General features: G+C 38.2%; 1 protein-coding gene across 2 annotated transcripts; it reads left to right on the top strand.

The window, feature by feature from the left end:
• The first annotated feature begins 591 nt into the window (after positions 1–591).
• Positions 592–8,249, top strand: LOC117289027. 2 transcript variants are annotated; one of them, XM_033769935.1, is made up of 8 exons: positions 592–710; positions 1,501–1,667; positions 2,740–2,825; positions 3,520–3,562; positions 4,613–4,789; positions 6,148–6,402; positions 6,681–6,909; positions 7,518–8,249. In XM_033769935.1, exons 2-8 carry the CDS (start codon positions 1,556–1,558, stop codon positions 7,990–7,992), a joined length of 1,377 nt encoding a protein of 458 aa, XP_033625826.1. In that variant the 5' UTR covers positions 592–710; positions 1,501–1,555; the 3' UTR covers positions 7,993–8,249. The 2 variants fall into 2 exon arrangements, with proteins under 2 accessions (XP_033625826.1, XP_033625825.1); XM_033769934.1 differs by having other exon boundaries at positions 6,145–6,402.
• Positions 8,250–10,882: the final 2,633 nt, after the last annotated feature.

Genomic DNA, 10,882 nt, shown 5'->3' with positions numbered 1-10,882 from the left:
TGTGCTATGCAAATGAGACCTATGCAAATTAGAGTGACCTCTAGAAGTTGGGAGACATATTATGGGATAGCAGGATGGTCGAGAACCGGAGAATAAAACGCTCATGAGACATATTCACTTGGTATTCAATTCGTTCTTTATTGAGTTCAATTTGGCTTCACAATAATACTACAACACGTAATGAAAAAATATATCATTGACTGTTAAACAAAATGTTTTGACCCTTGTAATGCAGACGACACTGCTTTGTTGCATTGATTTGACAGCATTGAGGGCGCCCTTTAAGGTTTTGGGTATTCCCCGTATGATCGGTGTCGTCATCTGCTAAAAATAAAAGCAACAACGGCGTTGTTATCACAGTGTTGGCTTGATGTAGTTCATGCTTATATTTATTGACAATCACATTATACAAATTTAATTAGTTTTTTAGATATTGAAAGATAATAGTATCCCAAAGAATATTTAAGAAAAATAAGTGTTGTTTTATCTGGTTTTTATTGACAAAAATAAGCATAATTGTTACATCGAACTACATGTTACATGTTGAACATTATTTTGTTCAATGATGCAATCTGGGAATTCCAAAATCCCAAAAATAGTAACTAAATGAAAGGTAGCGGCACAGATAAACACACTGAAGTCATCACCATATTTGTTTTATCAGAAACTCTTTTCACGAGGACTTTGGAGAAGTAGGTTTTTAGTTAATTGTAAGTTTATAAATATAATCTTAAATCTATAACTCCGTTGTCTATCCAAATCATTTCAAAATTGAATGAATGAATGATTAGTTTATCATATTATTTATTGTTATGTATGTTGTTGTTAAAACTTATTTTGACATTATATCAGTGATAATGTCAAAATAAGTTTTAACAACAACATACATAACAATAAATAATATGATAAACTAATTTGTTGGTTCAGGGTTAGTTGCGATAATGTAACCCTTCTCCCGACAGTCGCAAGGCCGGAGGGTTACGGGATTCTCTCGAGTGGCAAACGACAAACTGGTCCAACACTTCGTACTACTCCTAAAACTATGAGGTTTCGTTCCGCTCTCGTCTCCCATAACCTCATAGGTTGACATCTCTTACGACAATAACGATTCTGCTTTTTTTCTGGTTCTTTTAATATTGTTTGCGCAAATCTCTTTTCTTTCTTTTTTAATCTCGCCAAAATTAGGCTCTTTGTGTCCTTTGAACTCTCATTAATTGACCCTGGGGGCGACAGAAAATCCACTCCGCAATCTCAAAAATTGTTTAAAAAATATAAATTCTTACCGTAATTCAGTCCCCAACTACTCCACTACAAATGCTGATTGTCACTGTTTGACTCCGGATCTGGTAAGTTTTTGTCCTTTTTGTGTTTTGAGTGTTAAAAAGGATTCATTAGACATTGAATGAGGATTAAGTTCGTGTTCCTAGAATTTGTGTCATGATTTTGTGTCATGATAACATTTTAAAAAACTGAAATGAACGTTTATCTTCCTTGTTTTAGATAATCTTTTGGTTGCCTTTATCCTGGTGTACGGATCGTCGTTTTTGAATACAAGATGGAGACTAATCAAGAGGTGATAAATGTTGATGAAGCACAGCAGAATGCGGCACTGGGGCAGTTCCTAGCAATGCTTGGTGAAGATAACATGCCATATGGCTTTCAGAATGGTAACTTCGGCCTAACAAAAAATAAAATATGTTTAGTGTCCTGCCCGCTTCCTTTTTAGAGGCCACCTCCTTTTTGTCTTTTAAAAATGTGTCAGGCGGCAAGTTTTTAAGAAGAAAAAGACCCTCTATTCTTCCTTTTTTCAAAAAGTCAGGACACTAGACATGTTTTTTTCTTTGGGGGGGGGGGCCTATGTAGTAAGAGAAGGAGTTTCCTAATTAGGTGCATCATGAATCAGTTTCATAATTTAAAAAAATGTATCAATTCTTTTTTAAATGTTTCTCTTAGTTAAATATTTCTTTCGTAAGAAATGCTTTGAGCCATGAAATTAGTGAAGTTTTCTAAAACTACACACAGCATGCACAAATGTATGCCAGCTATAGAGCCGAAAGAAACAAACCACTTTGGGTTTGCAGCAGATAAGAACGTGTGTGACGCAATGACTTACTGACAAGACAAACTTAACATACTCATGAGTGACTACAATCTCGGCCATATCCCCCTGCCCCCTTTCTATGTTGACTCTTAATTTCGCGGTCAGCGCTGCCATCAACATTGACCGGGGGGCGGGACAGGGAATGTCAATTGCCAGTTTGCGAATGGGTGGCCCAACCATTTTGGCTCTGATTGTAGGACTCAAACAACAGGGATTCAACTACAGCACTGTCACTTGCTCAAGTTGATCACACATTTTTAACATTATTTGGATTTTCGTTTAGTTTTTACCTATATACACAGATGTGTGTTAGCACTGTACACCGAGCTCTGTGAAAAAAATCACAGGTTTATTACTCGGGTGGGATTCCAACCCACGACCTTTGCAATTCTAGAGCAGTGTCACACCAACTAGACCACTGAGATTGCCCCGTGGCTAGATGCAGCTCCAATCCTATGTTCGAATCCCACCCGAGTAATATACCTGTGATTTTTTTCACAGAGCTCGGGTTAGTACTGAGTGTACAGTGCTATAACACCGATCGGTGTATATTATAGTTAAAAACCAAATAAATATTCTTTATCTCCGATGCAAATTTAACATCTTTAAATTATTTGGATTTGATGATTTCTTTAAAGATATTGCAGCTGTGGCGGAAGCAGGTATCATTGAAACTCCCAGTGTTCAAAACGATGACGATTGTTGCGACATGGTCTTAGCCATGGTAAGTAGGTAATATCGTTTTGAATACAACATCTGGTATTAATGGCCTATAGGTTAAGAGCACCGAACTCAAGCTCTGGTGTTTCTGTTCAGCAGAGTGTTGGTGCGAGAGTCGTGACACCTGTGTCCTTACAGCAAGATCTACGCAAAACCATGATACTTTGTCCTTCGGATGGGACGTAAAGCCGTTGGTCCTGTGTTTAGTGTAATGTACAAGCACCCAGTGCACTTAATCGAAAAGCGAAGGGGTTTTGATATGAACTTTAGAATCAGTGAGCTTTCAGATGAAAATATTTCTCTGGAGGATTGTTACTTAGAATCAGTGAGCTTTCAGATATAAATATTTCTTTTGAGGATTGGCACTGGTATGACATTTATAATCAGTCAGCTTTCAGATGAAAATATTTCTCTGGAGGATTGGTTCTGGTACGAAATTTAGAATCAGTGAGCTTTCAGATGGAAATATTTCTCTGGAGGATTGGTTCTGGTCAGTGAACTTTCAGATGGAAATATTTCTCTGGAGGATTGGTACTGGTATGAAATTTAGAATCAGTGAACTTTCAGATGGAAATATTTCTCTGGAGGATGGACTCCATAATCAGCAAGCTGTTATATTGAAGCTAATTCCTTTTTTGATAAGTTGTCAATCCTGTATTTAATCGTTAACCAATTCTCATGGTTTGATTCCTATTCAGAGTCCACCAGATCTAAGTCAACAGCAAATGGCAAGTCAAATAGGTGGGTAATACAGTAAGGGTATCTTTTAAGTTAAGGAGAATGGATGAGAAAGTGTAGACTCGTTGGTAGAAAGAGTACATTGTAGTCACAAATCTACGCTTTAGAGTCTATTCTCTGACTTAAAGGCAGTGGACACTATTGGTAATTACTCAAAATAATTATTAGTATAAAACTTTACTTGGTAACAAGTAGTGGGGAGAGGTTGATTGTATAAAATATTGTGAGAAACGGCTCCCTCTGCAGGTAAATTAGTTTTCTAGAAAGAAGTAAATTTCAATGAATTTGAATTTGAGGTCTTGAAATCAAGCATCTGAAAGCACACAACCTCGTGTGACAAGGGTATTTTTTCTTTCATTGTTATCTCGCAACTTAGGTTTGTTATTTTATGCATATGTTGAGATACAGCAAGTGAAAAGACTGGTCTTTGACAATTACCAATAGTGTCCAGCGTCTTTAAACTGTTTCCCCCAAACTTTGTACTTGTTCAAATGATGTTTGTTCACATTTATAAAACTATTTTTCAAAAACTATGAGCATATATTACAGTAATTGCAACATTATTGAGTACAATGTTTTGATGAAATGAAAAGACTGGTCTTTGACAATTACCAAAGGTGTCCAGTGTCTTCAAAGGGACTGGACACTATTGGTAATTACTCAAAATAATTGTTAGCATAAAAATTTACTTGGAAACAAGCAATGGAGAGGTTTTGATGGTATAAACCATTCTGAAGTAACATAGTTTTCGAGAAAGAAGTAATTTTTCATGGATTTGATTTCAAGACCTCAGAATTAGACTTTGAGGTCCCGAAATCAAGCATCTGAAAGCACACAACTTCGTGTGACAAGGGTGTTTTTTTCTTCCATTATTATCTCGCAACTTCGACAACCAATTGAGTTCAAATTTTCACAGTTTTTGTGTGTGTGCATATGTTGAGATACACCAAGTGAGAAGACTGGTCTTCAACAATTACCAAAGGTCCCCATGCCTTTAAAGATTGTTATTATTGAATAAACTCACTATTATTTTTATATTTTTTATATTTATAGAAATGTCTGTACACCTTGAGGTCCTTCAGAACATGCTGAAACAAGCAGAAGTTGAAATGCAAAGTTCGCCGACTTATCCAGCTCAAAGCATGGACGCCATGTATCTACAACCATCTGCCCAATCACCACACATGTACGAAGCACAAAACCACCAAGATTTTTCCAATTTATTACAAGGTGAGATTGATACAACCAGCCGGCGATTTCACTAAACTCTTCCTAACTTAGGATTAATCTTAGGACTTAGGAAGAGCTCAATTCCCTAATCATACATGTTAGGACGCATTGAACCCATCCTAATGATCATTCCTAGCCATACATGTTAGTATGCATTGAACCCATCCTATATGATCATTCCTAGCCATTCATGTTAGGACGCATTGAACCCATCCTATATGATCATTCCTAGCGTTCTGAAAACTGGCTGCAGGGCCCAATTTCATAGAGCTGCTTAACGGTAAACACATTTTTGTACTTACTGTAGCGGAAATATTTGCTAAGGTGTAAACGTATTTCACAGGTTAGCAGGAAAATTAGGCAGTCATTTCGCCATGGATTTGTTTTGTTATGTCATTCATTTTCATGCAGTAACGGAAGGTTATTATTCCTTTGTTATATGCTTATGGTTAGCAGCGCTATAAAATGAAAATCGTACAGTAAGCAAAAAATCAGCCTTTAAGCAGCTCAATGAAAATTGGCCCAGTTAAAAAAATTGATATTTTTTAAACCGAGAAATAAAGCCTTGGTTGGCAGTGCTGGGCGTCACTGCCCAGGACTAAGGGAGTTAAAGGGTAACGACGAGTTATTTAACGGCCATTTAAAACCGGCAACGATCCTGCAAGGTTTTAAACGGACGTTTTAGAATGAGCCACTACTCTTTTATTCCCATTCATAAATGCCCTTTTGTTAAAAAACATTATAAAAATACAATTATAGACACTTTGACAATTGAAAATTTGAGGTTTGAAGTATTTTTTTCAGAAACTTTGTGAAGAATCTGTTTGATGTGCATGGGTTGTGAATACGTGCGTGCGCTTAGAAATAGATTATGCACTGTTACTAGTAGTTATGAATTGCGGAACGCATGATATTATTGGCGTCGTACGCGTGCGCCAGACACGCGTAAGACAGCCGATTATAAACTGCTCCAGCCTGTCATTATCAACGGTTTAATCACCACCATGTGACGCGCTCTCAACTAATATGAGTAGCGACACTGTCTGGGGTATTTATGAATGATAATTTTTGCCCAGCCCTCTGTGCAAAATACATTGTGCTTCCCAGCACAGATTTAAATTACCGTCTACTCTGCATTGATCTGAGATGCAGCTATTGATAAGGAGTATCAAATGTCACAGTCAAAAGGCCCTTCAAACACAAACAGTTTGGAAACCTGGCCCCACTTCAGCAATAATGGCTCGGGAATCTTTCATTTGAACATTTAAAATAGCCACTCTAGTAAATTTGTCTTTGTTCAACCCCAAATCATTTTAAATTAATAACCTGATTTTTTAATAATTTTGTTGAATCAGAAGAAATGCCACAAGCAGTTCCCGTCCAGAATCCGTCAGCCATGATATCTGGTGTCGTACCAGTCAACAACATGATCGGCACTATTGATCAATCACAGCTCCAGGATATTTCATCGGAGCAACCTATGACCGTTGACCCGGTCGTTCCTCAACAAGAAAATGAACCTCAGGAAAGTTCACCCCCGGCAAGGGCAGACCTCAAGAAGGACAAGGAAGGTCATGCGTCAAATAAAGAGGAAGTTCCAGCACTACCTGATTGTAAGAAAAACTTATGCTTTACTTGATGGTTAACCCTCCCACTGTGCAACCAATTAATGTCGGGGGCCATATGTGAGTTGAGTTGTTAATCGATGTCATGCAAAATGTCTAATTTGTTTTTTTACTGTTTTGTTGTGACCCAGATGGACGATCGATCTCAAACTTTTACAGGTTTGTCAGTTTACATAAAGTGCTTACACTGCCAGCAACTGTTTTGTTAGCAAAAACCAATGCTGAAATGGTACTTTTAATGACTTTTATCCTCATTTGGTTCACAGACCGGGAACTGTTGATTCGAATCCGTTACCGATCTCAAGAGGTCGTCAGAGAACACATCAAGAACCCACATGGCTGTCTCGTCTACTACAATAAACCATGGCAGTTCAATACTGACGGCGCTTTCCCCGCAGGAGTGGAGTTCCCAAATATTACAGACGATCAGCGAACGGAAATGACTGATAGTCAGTACAAGTTTACAGACCATGTCTTGCAGGCTCTGGAGAAGGGGTAAGATTCGGACTAGTCTTATCTCAAAATAGGATGAGTTACTAGTCCTAACTTTGGACTAGCGTTAAGTTATTGATAACTCCGAAAGAGTCCTAGGTCTAGTCCAAAGTTAGGACAATCTATGTGAAACCTACTCCTGGACACGCTTAGTTAATGTCAGAGACCAGGGCCCAATTTCATAGAGCTGCTAAGCACAAAAATTTGCTTAGCATGAAATTTCTTCCTTGAAAAAAACAGGATTACCAACAAAATTTCCATTTGTTGCACATTGCTTGTTACAGGTAATCAGCTGATGTTTGCTGAATCCTGAAAATCATGTGGAAATTTGGTTGGTAATCCTGTTTTTATCGAGGCAGAAATTTCATGCTAAGCAAATTTTTGTGCTTAGCAGCTCTATGAAATTGGGCCCAGGATTCTCACTTGGTGTATCCCGAGATATGCATTAAACAACAAATCTGTACAAATTTTGGCTCAACTGTTCATCAAAGTTGCAAGAATGTTACTGCCATAGGCTGCAGCACCTGCTTTATGAAATACTGGGATGTTAAAAAATGTCCTTAAAAAAACCCAACATTTTCTTTAGTGTCTTTCTTGTTCTCTCCTATTAGTTTGCTACTGCAATGTGATGACTATGGTAACATCTACGCAACACGTTACTGCCGGAGTAAAATCTTTTGGTGCAGTACAGAGAAAGGCCCGATTGCCGACTCTCAAATGTCCAATCTTACTCTTCAGAAGCTGGAACGAAACCAACCGGTCATGGTGTTTGATAGCAGCCTGTTCCAGCAGCGCCTCCTGCACTACGTCGTCAACAAACCAACATTTAAGCACGAGGCCGGGAAACTTCCGAAGAACAGACACAAAATACCCGTTAGTCCGGCCGTATTCTTTACTTTTGCGCAGTCGTGGAATCCGATGAACAGCGCCCTCAGTAGCTGCTTGGTGTCGATGGTGGTGAACCCTGTACGAGCGAGAATGCAGCGCCAGTGGGGCAACGAAGACATGCATGAATCCTATGATATTAGTAATTACAGACTACAGATCTCGAGTGATATGATTGCAGCGTCATCAGCAGGGAAATGAATATATGAACGAGTCTTATGATGTTAGTTATATAAGCCATTTGCGTGTTAAATTTGAATACTGTCTGGTACAATGACGTGCTTGATCACAAGTTACCACTTAAATTTGAATACCTCAGACTATCCAGACAGTTGCTATGTCAGATGATTAAGGGCAATCTTTAGCTTAGTTACTTAAGTGGACACCCATACACAATTCTGAATGGATGTGTATGGCTCAATGGTACCAGGGTTTGCTCTTTTTGAGGTTGCTATACAAAAGCTTGCCCCGAACGATTCGACATAGCAACTGTCTCTATAGTCTGAGGAGATCGAATGTAAGCGGTACATTGTGACTAAGCAAGTCATGATACCAGACAATATTTCAAATCGAACTCGCAAATGGCTTAGTAGGCCTACAGACTTCATATCTTAAAAGAATGTGAGAAGTCTTCAACAAAGAGCTCACAGAACTCGGACCTCAAATAGTGAACTCGGTGAGTAGCCTAATAGCAGAAGACTCGCAGACTACAAACCTGAAATAGTGACCTGGGAAAGAAAAAAACTGTTAACGGCTTACATCCAGGGTTCTGTTTCTGAGAGCTGCTTTTTTAAAAGCACAAAAAGAAGCTTTGGCATCTATTCCCTTTAAAGACATTGGAGACTATTGGTGTATCTCAACATATGCATAAAATAAGAACCTATGAAAATTTGAGCTCAATTGGTGGTTGAAGTTGCAAGATAAATATGAAAGAAAAAACACCCCTGTCACACGAAGTTGTGTGCTTTCAGATGCTTGATTTTGAGGTCTCGAAATCAAATCCGTGGAAAAATACTTCATTCTCGAAAAACTACGCCACAATTCAGAGGGAGCCGTTTCTCACAATGTTTTATACCATCAACCTCTCCCCATTCTTGTTACCAAGTAAGGTTTGATGCTAATAATTATTTTGAGTAATTACCAATAGTGTCCACTGCCTTTAAAGCCATTGGACCCTTTCGGTAAACAGTGTTGTCCAAGGTCCACACTTCGTGTATCACAACTTCTATATCAAATAACAAACCTGTGAAAATTTGGGCTTAATCGGTCATCGAAGTCGGGAGAAAATATTGGGAAAACCCACCTTTGTATCCGCGCGTTTCGCCGTGTCATGACATGTGTTTAAAATAAATCCGTAATTCTCGTTAATGAGAATTGATATTGTTTTACTGTTTTCTCAAAAAGTAAAGCATTACATGGAATAATATTTCAAGAGCAGTATTTCATCACTACCTTCTGTAAACCCTGTAAGTTATTTGTAAATCTGTGATTTTTTTTTTTTTTTCTGTACCGAAAGGGTCCAATGGCTTTAAGTGACAATTCCCAGATTAGGACAGTACTATCTGGCCCTGAAGTATGGAAAGTTATCAGCTGACGCATTGTCTATGTAGAAAATGTATATAGATTTCTATAAGGATTACCTGCCAGTGATATTAAGTTTATTTGACAGTTGGTTTCTGTAAGATTGTCCAAAACACCACAACAACATACAAAAATGTTTTGTTTCCTTTGTATAGTGGCATTGTTGTAGCATTGTGTCCACCATATCTTAAAATGGCTTATGGGGCATGGAGGCTATCGCCTTCGTTGCGTCTATCTGCCCTGCAAGATCTGACCTACTTCCAACTCAAAAGGTCAAAGTAAAGGTCATTTTCCTGAATTGACATTGTCCAATGTTTCACATGTTAACATGTAGTATCTGTTTTTAACATACAAAACAATTATATGTTTTATTTTTGGGGGTTTCAGACATTTTTACAAAACTAAAAAGATTTTGTTATTAATAATAAAACCATGTCTGGGCATATGGTGATGATTATACATAACTAAATGGTTTGTAAAGGGATGAATATGTCATGTGTATTGTTTGCTTCCCCAGCAGTGCCCAATTTCATAGAGCTGCTTAAACACAACAAGTAGCTAAGCATAACAAAAGTGTGTTTACTAGAGTAATGTTACCAGCCAACTAGCATGTCACATGTACAACTTGTGACTGGATTTATGGATTGCAATATGCATCATTGGCCGCCATATTTGATGAATTGTGCACGCGTGAAGAGCTATCAATTGGCCAAGAGTCACGCGCAGCGTGAACACGCGTGCACTTTTCCAGTGTTAATACATGTACATCAATGATGGAGGTCAATGACACGTTTTGCAACCCATCTATCCTGCTCATTTCTGCTTGGCAGACAATTGTTAAGAGAAGTTTTCTGCTTAGCAGCTTAAAATTGGGCCCAGAATCAAACCATTGTCTATATACTGTAAATATCAAGATACAGTGTTGTAAAGAAAAGGTTGCAGTATGTACAGTTTTTTAACTTTAACTTTGAGTTGTTTAACCTTTGGCTTCAAGTCCAGAAAAACTGTTTATTACAAATTATGTAAATAATGCCAAGTACTTTGAGTGGTAATGGATTGTACAACAATGGTAGTAATGGTAGTGGTAGCATTTAAAGATTGAGTAATTACAAAGAAAATTGCATAAAGCTTGCATAGCAAGCAATGGGACAATTTAAGGCCGAATCCGCTACAGCTGTTGCTAGGGGTGTTGCTAAGGAAGTCCTATATTTCATAACATGATGACGCGGAAATCTAGCCGTAGCTGCCAATTCGGACACAGCCTTAGTATAGTCTACAGTATAAAGGTGTGTCATGGCTGAGCAGTAAGAGCACTGCACGTAATCAAGCTCTGGGCCCAATTTTATGGAGCTGCTTACCAGAATAAGGTTACCAGCTAAAATACCATTTGCCATGTACACAATGCAACTGGTATCATGCTTGGTTAATTGGCTTAGCAAGAAAAATATTAAGCAATGTTTTCTGCTGATATGAAATTGAGCCCTTTCTGATCAGCAGAGTGCCGGTCATG

The sequence above is a fragment of the Asterias rubens genome, chromosome 4, assembly GCF_902459465.1.
Source record: "Asterias rubens chromosome 4, eAstRub1.3, whole genome shotgun sequence".
NCBI lineage: Eukaryota > Metazoa > Echinodermata > Asteroidea > Forcipulatida > Asteriidae > Asterias > Asterias rubens.
Note: the sequence above shows the minus strand (reverse complement) of the source record. Positions and strands in the feature narration are given on the sequence as shown.